This window comes from Microplitis demolitor, chromosome 4 (assembly GCF_026212275.2).
Source record: "Microplitis demolitor isolate Queensland-Clemson2020A chromosome 4, iyMicDemo2.1a, whole genome shotgun sequence".
Lineage (NCBI taxonomy): Eukaryota > Metazoa > Arthropoda > Insecta > Hymenoptera > Braconidae > Microplitis > Microplitis demolitor.
In genome coordinates this window covers 20126031-20145823 of record NC_068548.1, presented here as the reverse complement: position 1 = coordinate 20145823, position 19793 = coordinate 20126031, and the positions used below count along the sequence as shown (strand labels likewise).

The following is a 19793-nucleotide window of genomic DNA, read 5'->3' as shown; positions in this document are numbered from 1 at the left end:
TATCATGGAAAATCCAGCCTTTAATGTTTCATCGTATATTCAACTTCAGATAAAGAGGATAAAATCTTATCCTCTTTGACTTCAAGTTGTAACTAAAGAAGGTTTGCAGGCGCTCCAGTTCTACTGCAGCCGAACGTCTTATTACTTGAAATATAAAAATAAAAATGGAGAAGAGTATTAATAAAAAAATGTAAAATAAAGTAAATAGCGGAGTAAAAAAAAAACTGCAGTAAAAAACGAATAAGCATAACATGGGAATAAACAATGAGTTGCTAAATCTGGTAGCGAGTAGAATGAATTAATTTAAAAACTCAGTGGCAAGGATACGATGTTGGTTAAGAATTAAATTTCTTGAACGCCGGATTCAGTACGAAGTTAGTCCGTAGGGAACAGGTAAATATTTCTAATACTCGGAGAATAAGAAAGAGATAATACTAGTAAAGAGAGAGTTTTAGATGTTTCGTGAATCCCGGAGGTTGTTGGTTTTAGTGCGGTTTACTGCATTACATATACATATACATATATAAGAACAAATACGATGTAGATTAAATTAAATACATAAGTTAAATGGTAATGAAATATATATTTATGTTTCTTGGTTTCGGTATTGTATCGTAATCGTGACTTGTACTTGTTTGAGTTTATAGTCTTAGTTAATTAATTTTGACAGAGGTCGATACTTGGATTGACCTCACCATTCGACTATGTACTACATATATATGCTGGTGTGTGAGTACGTATATAGCAGAAATGTTCCCTCTTGCTCTTTCTTGTCGTACTATTCTAGAAACTTTGGTGATCAGATAGCAATATGAATTACGGGTCTACGTTATCCCAGTGTCGCAAAGGTTGGGATTGGCGCCCAACGTATTGCGATCTTCAACCTTCCGGCATATCGTAGGAAACTAGGAAATTAGCCGGGAAATTAGTAGGATGCTATGAGTCACTGAAGAATCTATTCTCTGAAGAATTGAAATTATATTAAGTTATTACACCCAAGTATTCATATTAATTATCCTTTTTTTTTTTTTTTTTATTTTTTTTTGGTAATTACTCGCTCTTATTTATTGTTGATCTTAGAGATATTTATTAATTTAGTGGGTGCTGTATTATTATATTGTTCCTGACAAGTATGGATTTAATTTCATTTTACGTTATCGCATATTTTGTATCTGTTTTAGTTTTGCGCCGAGACCTGGAGGTGAACGCTAGACTTTCTGCGCACGGCTTCAGCTGGCCATGGACTGCAAGCTATTAATTGATTTTGTAGATATCGCAATTGATTAAGCAGATACTACTGATTAATTCAATACTTAGCAATGGACAAATATTTGTACTATAAATATTAAGGGGGAATAGGGTGAAATTTTGAAAAATCAATGTTTGTTTTTGGCATATTTCGATAGTCTATGCCTTCAAAAATAACATACTACTCCTAGTGCATATCTTGAATAGTTTTTTTGAGTTACAGTCCGATCGATTTGATTTGAATTGCAGTTTCTTTTATACATGTTTCTACGTACCATAAACCTCCAATTTTTCGATCAAATCAAAAATGTAATTTTGGCAGGCCAAAAATCACCAAATTTTAGCGCGAAATTTGATTTTTTTTTTAAACTCCACCATATGGTTAAATTAAAATTTTTTTCTTAGCCTGAGGGTCATGGTACGGGAAATACCTTCTAGTTTGATAGATTTTTTGGCTTTTTTGATTTCATGCACTGTGAAGGTTGCTATCACTGCAGCAGTGAGGGGACTTTTTTTTTAGCGGGAGATTGTAAATAATTTACTGAATTTTGAATTTCTGGTCCAAAAAATTTATCTTGTATTCATTATATATCTACAAATATATCCTTAAAAGTAAAACATTCCATGCAGTAGTTTTCTTTAAAAAAAATTCCCAAAAATAATCGTTTTTTCAGGCGGTTATATTAGTGTTTTTTTTTTTTTTTCATATAATTTATGAGAATTCACAGTCTAAATAAAAGCTTGATTGCATGGTGAAATATTTTAAATTTATGTATCAATTTTTTAAATATTTGGAACGTCATTAATTAATTGGTCAGTTTGAATTTAATCAATAGTATATTGTTTTACGTTTTTCGACTTGTATTAATTAATTAAAATAAATTTGCGATATTTATTGAAATGTTGATGTTAATTTATGATGGAGTAAACTTTATATATATTTTTAATTAACGTATATTTTATATTTTATTATTAAATGTAAATTATAATGATAAATTAAATGAGTTTTTTTATAAAAAAAATTAATGAAGTTTAATTTGACAAGAGTAATAAAAATTCAATTTAAATTATCGTTATAAATTATTTTAGTAAAATTCAATTAAAGTCTTATAAATATTAATTAAAATTAGTATGACAGTATGTACCTGAGGATAATCTCCAAATTTAGTTTGGTAATCAAAAACATACAAATAAGAATTTCTATGAGATTGGCTGTGGAGGTCGACGGTTTTGGTTGCCGGCGCCACAGTATTGGCGTCACCCAACGCTTCGAGGGTTTCATCTCTGAAAATAAATGAATTTAAATTTTAATATATTAATTTATAATTATTAATAGTGTTGTATAGTTATTAATTAACAAAAGATTCATTATTGTTAATTCATTCAAATAATCGCTTTCAAATTACGGTGACAGTAAAAAGATAAAATTAAGTAAATAATAAAATAATAATAATAATAGTATAAAAATAATAATAAAAAACTATAAAGTCACGGTGATGCCGGATGAAAAAGTTTTTCAATTTAATTGACGCTCAGCACGGAGAGTTGAAGAGTGAATAAGAGCGGCACTTTGAAATGAATCGCGAGAGGAGTTAACTGGTACAGTACAAAAGTTCGTTTGCCGGTAATTAAAATTCGAACTCTTGCAGTTGATTATTTAAAAAAAAAAATTTAATTATAATTAAAAACAATAATAATTATAGTTTGTTAGAAAATTGATTATATTAGTTAGTCGAAATAATTTTCAAATACCAGCTTTCAAAGACCGGAAATAATATGGAACACAGTATATATATATATATATATATATATATATATATATATATATACATAATATTCATTAAATTTTTTGCTATAAAATTATAAACACTTATAAATTACTGATCAGATAGGAAATATTATTAAAAAAAATAATTATTATTTTACTACAGACCATTCGAAGAGTGTAGTGGGAAATTTAAAATTCTACAAGTTTTTTAAACTATTTGAAATAATCTAGAATATTTGAATAACATAAAATATTTCAGGTTTTGAAATTTTGTAAATATTTTTGAAAATTTTAAAATTGCAAGAACATTTTAGGAAGTTCTGGAATTTAGTTAAATCTTTTAGAAAAATTTTAAGAATTTCAGAAACTTCAAGAATTGACTGAAATATTCTGAAAAAATTTTAATTGTAGTAATAAAAATAATAATGAATTTACCTTATACTTGCTGGATGTTGTATAGGTCTCTCCCAATCAGTGTATTCATTAATAATAGTTGCCAGTATTTCTGGCTGATGATACGTGTAAGTATTTCTTACAAACTCACGTAATATTTTTGTCCGACGATCTGCTTCTAATCCGTACTGAGAATCGTCGGATGTCAGTGAAAAATATGACTCCGTCCGTACTACCCCGACCATTAGATCATATCTAAATTATAAAAATAATTATTTTATTCCGTATCTAAATACTGAAACTAAAGTTACAAATTAATAAATTTCTATTTGAAATAAAAGCAAAAAAAAAACATCAACCTATTTAGTTTGACATAGATTTGTAAACGTTCACTTGATTAATTTTATACTTTTATTTTTTTCAAATGTTCGAAAGATTTTTTCTTTTTTTATACGCGGACACATAAACCGTAGTAATGAGTTTTCTGTTTTATATATCCTTTGATACAGTATTTGTTATTTGCGCGAGCGCTTCTCATATCCCTTTTAAAATAAACCAACACTATTTTCCGGCTACCAAAAAAAAAAAAAAAACGCACACCATCACAAAGAAAAATGCTAAAAAAATTAACGAAAAAAAAATCTTTTTTTTTTGTAATTTACTATAAAGTCATGACATAATTTCTTATTTATTAAATTAAGTAATTGATGGTTAATTAAAAATAAAATTTATTGAAAATTATTTTTTCGAATAAGAAAATTTTTAATTTCATAATTAGCTGGACGATTACATACACTTTGAATTATGCGTTTAGTACATGAATAATTAATTACCATGCATTAATGTTTAATTATTGAAATGTGATAATGAGTGTATGACAAAGCCCATCATTAAACTAAAATATAATTTACAGATAGTACTCCTCTAATTATACATTAACGACAAAACTCGCGATGCTTAAATTAATTCGGGGTGTGCGTCATGAAACTTATGGAAAATTACTCATAAAGGCGTACTCGTGAATTCTGTATACATTTTAAACTCACGAGATACTTTACTACAATCATTTACATTCTACATGTAAATATACAAGTGTATGTATACGAGTTATATAATTTCAAATATTTAACTGTCAAGTATTTGTGATAAAATTAAATTCATTACATTTATTAACTAACATTTCAAAATTATATTTATCATTTTACATTTTTATTCAGCAAACAAAATTTCTACTAAAATAAAGAACGCCTTTGATAATCTAGTTTTTTTTTTAATGTAAATAAAAAAATTTGCATAATTAAAAAAAAAAAGATTTTTTTTATAAAACTTTTTTATTTTTATAAGCGTATTCATGAAATACTATATACACACGTCAGCTAAAAGTACTTTTCATCCTTTACTCTTTCATACTTTGAGCATTCCTTTAGTGTTTGAAAAAAAAATATATTTTTTTAAATTTTATTTTGAGATTTTTTTAGCCTTTGGGCCCTCGGCTTTAAAACTGCTAGTTAGTCTGCCCTGTTTACTTTTCTAAATATTATATATACATAATCCATATCTTCTGGCTTTAAGATAATATTTATTTTTCCCGTGTAAGCAAAAAAATTTTTAACGCTCAAATAAAAAGTGGCTTTAAAAATTTTGATTTTATTTATTTAAATTTTCGTAGCCTTTGCCGGTGCTTTCGATCAAAGATTAAATATCTCCAGCGGTTTAATATTAAATAAACCTGTAAAGCTTGAGCTGAGATCACCGATTGTTTATTAAAAAGAGCATGCATTAATTCAGCAGCTTACAAATAGCATAAGTATAATAACTCGGGAGCAGCAGGAGCAACAAATAATAAAATAAATGTATTCCATTGTCCAGGTTTGGTTTTCCCGGGTGAATAGCTGCAGTTAAGCATTCAGTCGTCTCTAGCTGACTCTCTATGGGATATTCAGTTTTTGTAAAAGCTCGTGGCTAATTTCTGTTTCGTTTACTCACTACCCGGAGACATTTTCTTCGTGTAATAGAGCTTATTAACTTTTACGATAGCTCTCTAACCACTTCTGAATACTACTTGTGCCAGGCTGGCTCCTGCTATTCCGGCATTAAACCACTACTTTTTATTTATACTATTTCCCTTACTCTATTTTCTCACTTTATATACACCTATACAAGATATTTTTATGCTATTAAATTTTTTATTACTTCCCTCAATATTGAAAGTTACATTTGTAAAAGTCCAACTCAGTAGTAATTTAAATTTTTTTTTAATGAATAAAGTAACAAAAAAAATTCATATAATAAAGTGTAAAAAATTAGCGGAGTGAATGCAGACCGGGTGACTGTCTATTTATTTAATCCTCTTGGAGTGAAATTTACTTTAAAAGGGATTTTAATTTTAAATTTAAAATCCGAATCGGAATAAATGCGGATTTAAATAAAATTCAGATCACTCTGCCGAAAAACAAATTCCCTATTTACTCCGTATGCAGATTGATTTTTTTTAAACTCCGTAACTCCGAACTGAATTCAGATTTAAATAAAATCCGAATTCACTCCTAATTTTTTACAGTGGTAAAAAAAATAATCTGTATATAAATAAATAATTATTAAGAGTAAAAAAAAAGTACCTGCTGAGTTTAGCAACAACATCCTTCCGGAGTAGAATATTATTGAGTGTATTGATAGTGTCAACTTGGAGCGTGTAGTCTAAATCCTCAGGATCTCCGGGATCAATGACAACGCCGTCAATACTAGGTCCAAAGGCCGGGGCAAAAGCCAGTCCCTCGACAGGGACGGACAAGAGATTTTCCAGTGGGACGGCTCTCAGACATCGGAGCAACAACTGGGGATCATGGCTCACCTGTCAAATCAATTGAAATGAATTACTTTTATCTGTAAATAAAACTTATGCTCTGATTTTATTTTCATCATTTTTTTTATCTTTGATATAATGTGGGTATTTTATTTTTTTATTACGCGCGCGTTTAAAACGTATTTTATAACTACAGTTATCAAATAAAAATTTTCGAGCATATATGAATGTATGTGTCTGTTTTTTTTTTTTTTTTTTTTTTTTTTTTTATGTCTATTTTATGAACACTAAAAATCCAATCAAAGTGATATTCTAGTGAGTTTAACAAGGTCACTATGAAATAGAGTTGACGCGACGTTAATTATTGTATCTGTTTTCCATTTAGTTCATTTTGTGTGTGATGACATACAACGTGCAGAAATGTTTGCTGTTAAATAATCGTGATGATAAATTTATTCACAATTAGTTTGTACTGTACGGTCATAATTTATATACCATTTTAATGGATACTAATTTTAAAAATACTTTTAAGTCAATACCCCGAAAAGCCAATTGTATTTCATTATTTTCATTAGTCCTAATTAAATTTTGTTATTCGATATAATGAAAACACATGACAATGTTTGGGTTTATATTACTCTAATAACAAACAAATCGAGATTTAAAGTTAGACAATAATTTATCCGCATAAATATTACATTTTTTTTATTTATAAAAACTCATAATTTGTATATTTAATTATTAAATCATTAAATAGTACAAAGTTTCATATAAAACTTTAAATTACCGATGGCTCGAAGGACCAAAACGAGAGACTGAGTGATAAAAAAGAAGAGACATGAACTTCCAGAGAGTTCATAGAAGATGCAGAGACAGGTATTGTTTGATTTACGCGATTTAGATGAATAGATTGCGCGGAATTTCAAATTTTCGGCGGCTCGAAGGACCAACGACGAGCAACTTATAAATAAATAAGAGGTAGTGTGAAAGAGAAGGTTGTTAGTAAGCTGTCAGTAACTTACCGCTGTGCAATTCAAATATTTAGCGACTTGCATCGCATAAGACGCAGCACCTCTGACCAATGCCCAGGGTGACAACGCGCTGCCTGACATCAGGACACTCCGATGAAACAGAAGACCTAAAAAAGTAAATTTTTTAAAATAAACATGAAATCAACGGTGAAATGTGTGAAGTGGTTTGACGACGTGGCGAATAAAGTGTAAAGGTAGGATTGATCAATGATGGACAATCAACGGTGCAGACAAATTACAGCACTTTTATACCCTTTATACTAAACCAATCTCCGCTGCTGTATCAGTGTACCTGTATTCGACTATTCTGTACCTACACTACGGTGTAACTAGTGTAGACTACACCAGGGGATAGGGAATTTGATGTGTTAGCTGTAGCAATTCGTACCACTACTAGTCAGTCTATCCAGATGTCGACGATCGACGTAGAATTGGCCACAGCGTAAATGGAGTTGCTGCTCTGGCAGATCGTTTCTAATACTGGACTTTGTGTATTGGCTTTGGTGAAGTGAAGGGCTTGGTATGCTGTGCTATGGGCTTCACATACATTTATATATACGTATATATGCCCATATATACACATATAGTGTACCATGTTTAATGAATCACGCCCAGTAGAAAGCAGTCGAGTTACGGAATGTAAACTTGATGTTTACGAGTATATATGTATATATATATATATATAAGGGCATCCAGTAAGCCATAGATTCGTTGATTACACGGTATATTGAAGGGATGATGATCAAAGCGATAACAGTGCTTGAACGTTACGTTCGTTGATGTGAACCAATTTAATCAATCAGTTTGTTGGTCAGCATGATTATTTTCATTAATTTTAATAACTTTCAATACATCAAAATATATAAAACCGTTTAGTAACGGTATATTAATTCATTCTGATTGACTGTAATAGATGTCTAGAGTTTAAGCTACAGAGTGGTATGAGCGTTGACGGAGAACTTTGGTAGTTTTCATAATCGATTTGCTCGTGTAATAGTTGTTGGAACATAGGTTGTCCTAGTCGCTGACTGTCCCGCGGGACTGGTAAAAAGAGTAATTCCGAAAGAATAGACTGACGGTATGGCGAAGAGAAGAGGGAATAGTTGTGAGAGAGAGTCTTTTCGTCTTGTTCTCCTTCCGGGAAATCTTCCGAGCGCGGAAGTCGCACGACGGGATAAACGAGAAAACGACCGGGGCGTACATATTTTTTTTTGTTCATCTTATCCGGGACGAATTTATTTTATTTTTTGTCCTCGACCAAGACTCAAAATGCTTGCCAGTGCTACTCCTTTTACCGATGTCTTTCTCACTTTCTGAGCTTTAGTATTTTCATCTCGCTCTAGTTCTGCCTGGTGACAGCTTTGTGGTTATATCTAAAAAAAGAAGTTTTTTATCTCTCTCGTACACTCGCGTCTACACCACTTGTCCTTTCTTTATTTTTTTATCTTTTTGTTATTCTTCTTGTTATTACCGTTTTACATTTTTTTTATCATCTTCTTTTTTTTTTTTTTTACTATCCGCTCATTTTTTTTATCCCGATAAAGCCGGCGTATCTGAATCAGGTACTCCAATTTTGTGCAATTTTAGTGATAAAAGATGTTTTTTATTATTTTTATTATCATCATCATCATCATCATTATTATTATTATTATTCCAGCTTTATTTTTTTGTCTTTCTATCTTCATTCTGATTTTCTTAGAGAGACTCGACGTGACCCAACGTTAATTATTCTCCGAGATACTTTCATAAATATAATACAGTATGCTCTCTACCTAAAATTAAAGATGCTTTTTTTTCCATTCTAAAAGTTATTCTCCAAGAAATTAAATTTTATTTTAATCTCTAAGTACCCTTCATTCATCATTTATTTTGCATTATTCTCATTTATATTATTTTATAATTCGCCATTCTCAAACCAAATCAATTAACAAAGAACAAAATATCAAACATTTTCGCGCATTTCAAGCTTTAGCTTAATAACCTTCGCTCGTGTATTCAAAAGTCCGGATGTATGTAAACACCGTAACCTCTTAAGTACACGATGAATCGACTCAATTTTTTTTACATCAGCTTTAAGACATCTTACAGTACATCCTTATAGGAAATTGTTATTTAAATCCTTGTCATATATAATTAATCATTTGATAAAAAGTTATGACAGTTTAAATTAATTGTTATCTTTGTCTCACTATTTATTAAATGAGCAACGCCGTGTCAGTTAAAGTAACTAAAATTTTTTTTATCATCACAAGCTCAAGTTAATTATAGAAACTTTAATTAATTGACTTATATATGAACATTAGAAAATTATTTTTATAAAAAGGACTAAATAATTCAATTTTATTGTTAACGAAATTTAAAATCTGTCCTGTTCATTGTACAGTTAAAGCCGAGCAGTTAATTTGACATGTGACATTCCCACATGTTTTTTGTGATTAATATTAATGACTACAGTGACATATTAATACTATTGTACTTAAAATTTTACGTTAAATAAAACTGTTAGAAAAATTTTTATTAATAGGCAACACTTTTGTCATCTACGTCACTCACATTGTGGTAATTTTACTTATAGGCAACATGTAAATTTTATAGATATATATTTACAATTAAAAAAACTTGGGATAAAATAATGTGATCACAAAATTTTTTTAAAAATCTTAAAATGATTTTAAAATTTTATATATCACTCCTGTTTATTTGATAATCTAAAGAGATTTGAAGTTTAATAAAAGGTTTTATATATATTTACGTCAAAATGGGAGGGAGGATCTAATAGGGTAGAATTTTGCGTGAAGTATTTTATGGACAGCCCGCAGTAAAAAATTTTTTGACAATATACCGGAGAAAGCTCAAAGATTCGATAAAAATAAAGTAACACGGAAAAAACAGAATTTTGAAAATTAATAAATAATAGTAAAAAGTGAAATCTGTTATCAATAATTAGTACTATTATGTGCTTAATGCAAAGTAGTCTACTAATTTTTGTAGATTCCTAAAAACTACTATCAATTATTTCAAAAAGTAAGTGAATATTATTACTTTTAGGTATAATATCCGACTTATTAGTGAAAGTTAATTAATTTATGGCATAATCTATTAAGAAGCAATGATTGGTCAAATTAAGAATTGCTATCTTAGATACTGATTTTTACAGCCGAAAATTGCAAAAGTTACAAACTTTTATTTTATAAATTCGATATCACTGATCAATTATTAGCTTAAAATATCGTTTATTCATCATTATAAATTAATTAACAATATACATAAATCGAATAAGTGGTAAATAATAAAATGAAAAATTAGAATACTAGATACTGATTTTTTGCTCATAAAAATACCGAAAATTTTTAACTCTTATTTTACAAATTAATTTATTATGTACATATATCGAATAAGTGATAAATAATAAAATGAAAAATTCGTATACTAGACCTTTATATATTAAAATGTACGTTTACTAATTTTTCGGTTCCTCCTTTTTTAAATTTTTCTATGATTATTTGAATAGTAATAACTGTCGATACCAATTTATCGATTCTTTTTCATATTAATTTCAATATATGAAATTACAAATTTAGCTCTTCTATGTGTATCAATTTTTAATATAAATAATAGCCATTTTGTAATATATATAATAATCCTGGTTTGATATTAGTATCGAATATACTAATTTTGTCGAAAATAAACTACAAACTATCAAATTTTTGAGCATCATTTTTTTCCGTGAACTTACCATCAGGTACTGCATGACTGGCCATGAGAAAATTAACGCACGCAGCCCCAGTCCCATGTCCCACTAAGGTAACATTACTGGGATCACCGCCGAAATAGAGGATATTCTCTTGGACCCAATGTAGAGCCGCTATCTGATCCATCAGCCCATAATTAGCCGGTGAGCGTAAGTTCGAATCCGTGTTGGCATTTAGGAACCCTGTGTATAAAAAATCAATAAGTTAATACCAGATTACTCTGAAACTATCAATTCACTCGCTATTTTAATCTTTTATTTGTTTATTTATCTTCTCCGATTATTTTTTATTTTTTATTCAATATTATCTTTATGACAGTATGAAAAGAACTCAAAGCTCACCAGTTATATAATATGTACATACACATATATATGTATATGTTTATTCGTGTTTCCGGTAGTGAAATAGATTTGATAACAGCTATGCGAATGGAAGTAGATAGAAATAACTAAAAATAATAGAGACATGGAAAAAATAAAGCTAAAAAAATAGCAAATAACAAATAAACAAAGCATATATACAAACATACATATATCTGTGCCCATATATATATACATGTATGTTGTGTATATAAAACACAAAAATACAAAAGTGGATCTATCGATGAATTGCGTGAGTAATAGAATGAATATAAAGAGAATAAGTGTATTGTACACGAATTGCAAAATAAAGTGGTAAATTTACTTTAGTGTTTTAAACATAAATAAAATTGTTGCGCACTTTGCATTTTTAAATCTCAATAAATTGCGCTTATAAATTTATATATTTGTATAGTATCTATTACTTATAGATTAAGTTTTTAAAATATCTGGTTCGCAAAATAGCTCAAACTACTCGACAAAGGAATGAAAGATTTCACTCGCTGCATATTAAAAAAAAAAAAAAAAAAAAAGTTGAAAGCTCAAGTGATTATGAAATTTTCATTTTCTTTTAGTCTTTGAGCTTTTTCACAGGTATATTAATATATACCTATACCATTTCTTTTTTATTTTTACTTTCACTTCTCACGGAAAAATCCTGTCGTATATATGTACATATATTTATATAGGAAAGGAGGGGAGGGAGTAACAATTTGCTTTCTTCTTTGTGACAACAGGAAATTTCTGCGTCATTGGGATCAACGGGAAATTGTCAAGCGGAAACGATACAAGTTTGTCGAGTAAAGATTTGACTTTGTAAAATATTTTTGTATGAAAAAAATTTTCGTCAAGAGTTATGTTGCTACAAAGAATGTTAAAGTGAAGTGAAAATGGAAAAAAATTTATGAAATAAAATAATAAAAAAAACGTAAAGGATGTGAAGGAGGTAAAAAAGAGCGAATGAGAAAGTGGGAGTTGTGTGTTAACTTTGAAATGCTACTTCCGGCAGCGGGTGTCACAGCGTAGTTCGCTCAAGCATCCGCAGTAGTAATATTTGTCATGCGTCAGGGTCCGAGTTTTACAGCAAATTATTCACCGACCGGAAAATATTCCGAGTCACTCGAGCTAGTTGCCGTTTCATGAATTTTTTAGAAATAACCTTTCTTTTTTTAATTTTTGTTTTTGTGTTATTTTTTATTGTTACAGTAGTCGCAGTTCTGTATCCTCTCCATCGGTCTATAGAGTATAGAGTATGCCCGCAGGGGTACCCGCTAGTTTGACTTTTATTCATCTCCATTGTCGAATTGTTTGACGTTCAGTTATACGAAAATTGATTGTGTGGGTTGATCAAGAGATAACTGTTATATTCGTAAAAAAATATACATAGAGTACGGATGTATAAAAGCCAGTGAAATTGTCTGATGACACGTGTAACTTTGTTTTTTATGTTCCAATAGATTTACGGATAAATATAATTTAACTTAATGTAGCGTTCCAGTTGGACTTGGATTTACAGTTACAGTTTAAGTTCTAGCTCAAGCTTCAGCTCTAGTTCCAGTTCCAGTTCCAGTTCGAGTGAAACGAAAGACAAGACTGTAATGAGTTTCCTATTAGATTTAGTTTCCATCGTTACCAGGGCAACCGACTTCGTTTCTATCTCTTTTTATTAACTATATTTTTTTTTTAGTTTTTATTTCTCAACTTCTGTGCTCGCAAAAGAAAGTCAAAGGATATTTTCTTAACAGAGGTGAGGTAAAATAAACAATTAATAAAAAAATGATCGTACATCTTGAAATAACAGACAGGAAATAAGTAGGGATATAATTATTTATAATTAGGGCAATTTGCGAATTAGTTAAAAAGTCATGCTGGGACTGGGATTGAATTGAAGAGAATTGAATTGGTGATTTAACGTCAAAAATGACAGACTGGATTTAGATTAGCGGCTGTTATTTATTCCCAAACACGTTTTATTGGAGGGTGAAAATTAACGATGTGTGACGTGCTGAGAATTTTAAAAATGTCTGCTGTTAAAATTGATGCTTCGTGCCCAAGATTATTAATCCATTTTATTGTTTTATTTTTAACGACAAACTTTTATATTAATGGGATTTTTTAGTTAGACAAAAATATATATATAGATATGGTTCTTTAAAAGTTACGGAATAAAATTAAATGATTAATGAAGATAGAGTTGGGATACTTTACCTAATATGCCAAGTCGGTAGTTGATGGTGACGACAACGACACCGCCATAACTTGCAAGTACACTGCCGTCATAAGGATTACCGCTACTCCATTCGTAGCTTTCCCCGTGGACAAAGACGATCACCGGGTATCTGCGGTTGGCGCCGTCTCGGGCGCCAGCTGAAATCAATAAAAATTACAGATGATTGATCCGTTATTTTTTACAATCCTTTTTACTTTTTATCGAGCTATCACGTTATCATCATCGCACTGCTATTATTATAATTATTATTCGATAATAAAGACAGAGAAAAATGAAATAAATATATCTTGAAAAGTCAATATTTTTGACACCATGTATAGTGTATAAAATGTAACATAACGGTTGAATAATTCCACCTCTCGCTCCCTTATATCATGATTTCTATTCGAACTAGCTGTTGTATATAGATGTAATATGTTTTCTCGTGAAATATATATCCCAATATTTCTCTTTATACTTATATATTGTGATCGATAGCACGTTAAATTGGATTGAACGGGTAGCGCAGAAACGATGGGAAATAAACAAAAAATAACGTGAGACAGAAAAGAAGCGTAAAAAAAAAAATAAAAAATAGGAGCAGGTCTTGTCTTCGTCAATTCACGATTTTACTTTAATTCATCAAGATTGATATTTTACGATAAAAAAAAAAATAGGTTAATAAAAAGAAAAGCGCGAAAAATGTTAAGAAAAAATATTATGAGAAAGTAGTAAAAGGATGATGGGTAAAATGAAACTGGACAAAAAGCTCTTGATTTGAGCGCAAGAAATGTAGGAAGCTCTCTAGGAGTGGCGTCGAGAACAATTTAATTTATTTGGCTCACTTTATGCTTTTCTTCCTCTCTCCCATTTTACCTCCTTCGCTTTTTCTCTCTCAGTCACTTAACTCGCTCATCTCTTACTGCCTTTTTTTTACTTGTACTTTCAACGGTTGAATGAAAACTGTTTGTTCTGTTAAAACAGCATATTTGCCTCTTGGCAACTGGCAAAAAATCATAATGCACTTGAGACATAATTGCAAAAATATTGAACGAAACTTACGAAGGCGTAAATCGTCGAGGTTATAGAGAAACACACATACACACACACACACCCACACCGAACATCCATATAATTCTGGCCACATATATATGTACTTTATACCTTGTATTGAAGGTATATATATTTACACTATATAAATTTTGAAGCGAAGCGCTTCAAGCGATTAAATTAATTTGTCGTATACACACAGTGGTGATGGTACATCGATAGGGGGTTTACCCCAAATATCGATAATTAAATAGGTAGATGCCGGTAATGAGTGTCGACTGTAATCAGGGAATTTCCCCACTTGAAATTGAATCTGATGAGGTAAAATTTGCTACTGCCGGTGAATAAGATATACGTATATATATTTATAATTTGTGAGGTCTCTTTTGCTCTTTATATATTTGTACGTAGTTCTAAATTACCATCATACAGCCGGTTGATGAAAAGGCAGACGAGTAGATAGTCTGCAGAGAGGAAACGACGTACATTAAAAGTCGGAAAATGTTCAAGATTCTCATCATAGTCAGAGTGTATAGTAGCTGTCTGGAGTTGTTCGCTGCATGAAGCCTAACCCACACCAGCAGCATACATGTGTACATATTAAATTTTATAGTTGTAGTAACAGCAAAAGCAGAAGCACCAACGTGTTTGGGGTTCTGTCCGAAATGGTGGTAGAAAGTCTGTGTCTGTCATATATACCTGAATGATATGATAGCAGTAGCTGAGTAACAAGGTCGTACAACACGTGCACACCACTTGGCAATCTCTGGTAATCCGTAGCAGTAGCAGTACCAGTACCACTACTAGTACCAGTAAATGTACTAATAGTAGTAGGAGTAATAGTAATAGTAGTAGTAGAGTACAGTAGTACAGTTAGCGAAGTTGATGGGAGCCGGGCAACGGTTTTGCTATCGCGCGTATATACAACACGATGGTGACGCGTGATTCGTTGAGTTATGACCTGCGTTCGTTCTACCATAATACGCTTGGCTCGTGTATTAGCATACTAAACCTCAATTGATGTACCCAACGGCCTCGGTGCTTGTACTCGGTTTTAATTAGTACAGATGCCGCATTAATCCCCCACGTCGCTCGCCGCTCTATTGCATATCACACTCCTGAAAATATTTCGTTAAGCTTTTGGTGTTTTCATTTTTTATATCCGTATTAAACAATCCGACGTGGAATAATTAATATCGTACTATTCGTTTTTAAATAAATCCATTGTAATTGATGCTTCAGATTATTAATTAAATTTTTCGTCCATGCCAATGGGTTCTTAAAGTGCTTTGAGCACGACTTTTTTTTATTTTTATTTACATCACTATTGATATTGAGGTCCAATTTTTTTAAAAGATGCCCGTCGCTGCTCTAACGCTGAATAAATTTTCAGAAAGCTAATGTCAATATTTGAAAGGTTCAAGTGTTGAAATAGTTTCGCGTCAGTGTACCTCTGCTGGTGGTATTGGTCGCCTGTTAACTGGTACGGGTAATTTTACATATTCATAAGATACTTCTATATATATATATATATATATTTAGTTTGATCGAGGGAAACGACAAACAACTCATAGTGGCTGCAGAAATTCTCCCAGGATGCTCGTTCATTTTACAAGACGCTCGCGAACTAGTCCATAGATATCGACATTATATCGACATATGAAACTCCGGCAAACTATCATAAAGCCAACCTATACTGAACTTTATATGATAAATATTATCTATCAAGCTTACGAAATGCATTACATTTTTATTAATTTATTAATGTTACCTGTACTTCCATTACAAGCTTTCATAATTTATTTTTAAAAAAAGTATGCATTTATGTTCAACTATATATATATATATATATATATATATATATAAATATATAAATCGTTTTACCTGTCTAAAAGTATCGCAAACGATTTATATCTAGACATCGAACTTTGATAAGTTTGAAATTGAATCTGAAAAATTTTTGTTACGCTTACCCCAGACAATGTATTTCAAGTTTCGACTCACTTGAGACCCACTAAGTGTCTGTTGTTTCTCTTTCCGCAATAATTTATCCACCGAAAAAAATAATTTGACACTAAATTTCTACTTTCACCAAAAGATTTTTTTCATATGAATTAAAAACAAAAAATTTTTTGAGGCAAAGCGCCAATAAATTTTTTTTTCATTTCATGTAAAATATTTCTTGCACTAAGAAATCATTTTTTTTCTGTGTATATTACATTTAAAATTTTTTAAGGCTGCAGTAAAATTCAACATTATAAAAAATTAGTAATTACGATAATTAATAATCGTGATAAATATTAGCTCATTATCAAAATAATTATTACCATCATTATCATAATTAATACTGTATAAATAAATCTCCGTGATAAAGGGTATCAAGCATTCGATGCACGAAACATCCCACGAGGTATACGAGGTCTATTGGAGAAAATAATTTTGTTGATATTTCCGGTGAGATAAATTCATCGAGAATGTTATACGTCTAGGGAAATCAAACCTAATGCTTCTCTTTACTCGTCTCGCTGTATCTCTATCTCTTTCGCTGCCTCATATATATTCATCTAAACCATATTTTACGAGTTCCCTATTGTATATTTGTCAATAAATTCTAATATATATATCATGTTTTCAAATGAGAACTCAAGAACTCAAGTTAAAAATTAACGTAACACTCCCCCCCCCGCTCGAACTAGCCGTTTAACACCGCGTATAAATTAGATGTAAATATGAAATTTGGTTATCTACTGTTATATATTTCCTCGAAGAATTCGAAGCTTTATATTTTATCAACTTGCAGGTTTAGTGGTAGCTTTTCTATTGAAATATTAAATTTAAGCTCTGAGTAGTAACAGTAGCTCACGCTAAATGTGCTTTTAAATTAGTAATAGCTTTTCATGATAACACAACCACGTGATAAAAATATTATAGACTTGTGAGAGGCTATTATAAGCCTGGTACACAATGTGTGTTGGATATCGGACAATGTTAACCCGGGTGAGAATACAACGATGATACTCTCTCATTAATAAGGATAATGATCTTACTGTTGGATACCTTCCTTTAGAGATGAGCTAAGCTCAGCTAAGCTGTGCAATAATAATAATAAGTGTAATAACACGACAAAATACTAAAGTGACTGTTTCGATATCCTTTAAATTATGATCAAGTGTCTCAAAGTGCATTACCTCTCTGATACGATCCGATTATCGATTGATATCGATATGTATACATATATATTTATGAAAACTATGACTCGAGCTCATAAATTTATATTACTGTCACTAATATATGAAAAGCCGCCCAGAGTATGATGGCGATGAGAAAAAATTTTATTTAAAAAAAAATTTAGGTCGAATTTTTGATTCCGATATTTTTTATTTTTTATTTTGGGGTAAATGGGCTGGGAAAAAATGTAAAAAACTATTTTTAACAAAGTTTAACAAGTATGATTCCTATGTAAATTTATGTAATGATTTACAATAAAACTAATGAAAAAAAGGATTAAAAGAAAAGTTTTTAGATAAAAAGTTGTAAAAGAAAATTTGTATTATTTTGTAAAACTCTCATACTTCATTAATATCGTATAAATGTTAACTTTTGTTTTAAATTTAAATTATAGATTAGTTTTAATTTTATCCCGTTTCAACTATCGAGAAATAAATTTTAAATGATAGTGGTGTTTTAAGTAATGCCAATCACTCAGTTATTGAACTTGTCCCAGTATTTAAATATTTGACCTCTCTAATTATAAAAAATAATAATATTTTACAAATCGCGTTATTAAGTCCCAAAGGTCTTATATTTTTATCCTCCCTTTTGGCTCTAGGGAGCTTCTGAAAACCAAAACGCCGTATGATTTTTGTCTTCATTGCCAATTGTTCGGTAGACTTATTCCAGAACTATACATTTTTAAAAAAATTTGAAAGTCTAAAGGGTGCATGACTCAAATTATGTCCTTTTGGCTTTCCAATTTTATTTTTTTTTTCAATTTTGAACTCTAAAATAAGTCTACCAAACAATTGGCAGTGAAAAAAAAATCAAACGCACTTTTGGATTTCGGAAGCTCCCTGGAGCCAGAAGAGCGAACCAAAATGTAAGTATTTTTGGAAATAGTAACGCGAAGTATTCAAATACTCGCTATTTTTATGGTAATAAAATATGAATAAATATATGGTAATAAAATATGAAGTCTTCTTTCGAAGTTATTATTAAGATTTTGAAACTAAATTATAAATAGTATGTAGGTCAACTGCAGTTGTATGAAAATAAAAAAAATTATATTGAAGTTCAAATTTATGAGAGTGTGAAAAAAAATTTCAATGCAAAAAAAAAGAGGTTAATAACTTGATCTTGTTATAAATGGTCTTCCGAAGTATCTTCGAAGAAGTAATTTTAATATTTAAACTTTCGTAATGGATTGAAATTTGTTAATTTTTTTTATTTTTACACAGCCTTTTTCCAGTGTTCAGCAGTCGCTTTACTATTTTAGAATGTGGTCTAAAGAAATTATCAAGCGGTCATAATAAAAAAAAAGCATCACACAATATTGCAACCTTCCATAAATAAAATTAGTTTAATTTTTATAAATTTAGAATTTATTTAAAAATTTTAATTCACCCGAGCAGCCAATCAGATTTTTCTCATCTGCTTCTATTAAAATATTTACTAAAATAAAATGTAATTTGTAATCGACCCAAGATCCGAAACTGGGTCATTTATTTCAACTAAATTGAATTAAAAAAAAAAAAAAAAAAAAAAAATGATTGTTAAATATAAAATACTTGTATTGACTTCTAAATTGTATCAATCAAGATTAAATGAATAATTAAATTCGTTGAAAATATTTTCATTAATTTTCTCAACAACCATTGAAATGGAAATAAATTGAGTTTTCTTGATTTCCTCAACCGGGAACCTATCTCTCGTCGCGTAATAGAAGAAACCGCTGAGTGCTACACTAGCCGAGCCGATGTTTTCAGTCGACGAGATACCCCCATCTAGAGATAGCTCAAGATAAATTTCAGCACTCAAGATGTTGAAATGAGAGAACGCACACAGAAATATCTATGTACATACTTCATCAGACAACTACCTGCTCCTAGTTCTACGCTACCTTCTGCTCCTGTACCTATTCCTGTTCCTACTCTTACTCCTATTCCTGTTCTTGCTCCTGTTCC

At 30.3% G+C, this 19793-nt stretch overlaps 1 protein-coding gene across 1 annotated transcript in view; it reads right to left on the bottom strand.

The window, feature by feature from the left end:
• The window catches only part of LOC103568160 (neuroligin-4, Y-linked), a 114256-nt gene that overhangs the window by 3841 nt on the left and 90622 nt on the right, over nucleotides 1-19793 (bottom strand). The window contains exons 2-7 of the mRNA XM_014440885.2: nucleotides 13563-13721; nucleotides 10980-11177; nucleotides 7235-7350; nucleotides 6028-6260; nucleotides 3452-3664; nucleotides 2394-2532 (exon numbers count right to left, since the gene is read on the bottom strand). Coding sequence (XP_014296371.1) covers nucleotides 2394-2532; nucleotides 3452-3664; nucleotides 6028-6260; nucleotides 7235-7350; nucleotides 10980-11177; nucleotides 13563-13721 — 1058 coding nt within the window. The remainder of the gene's footprint in view (nucleotides 1-2393; nucleotides 2533-3451; nucleotides 3665-6027; nucleotides 6261-7234; nucleotides 7351-10979; nucleotides 11178-13562; nucleotides 13722-19793) is intronic.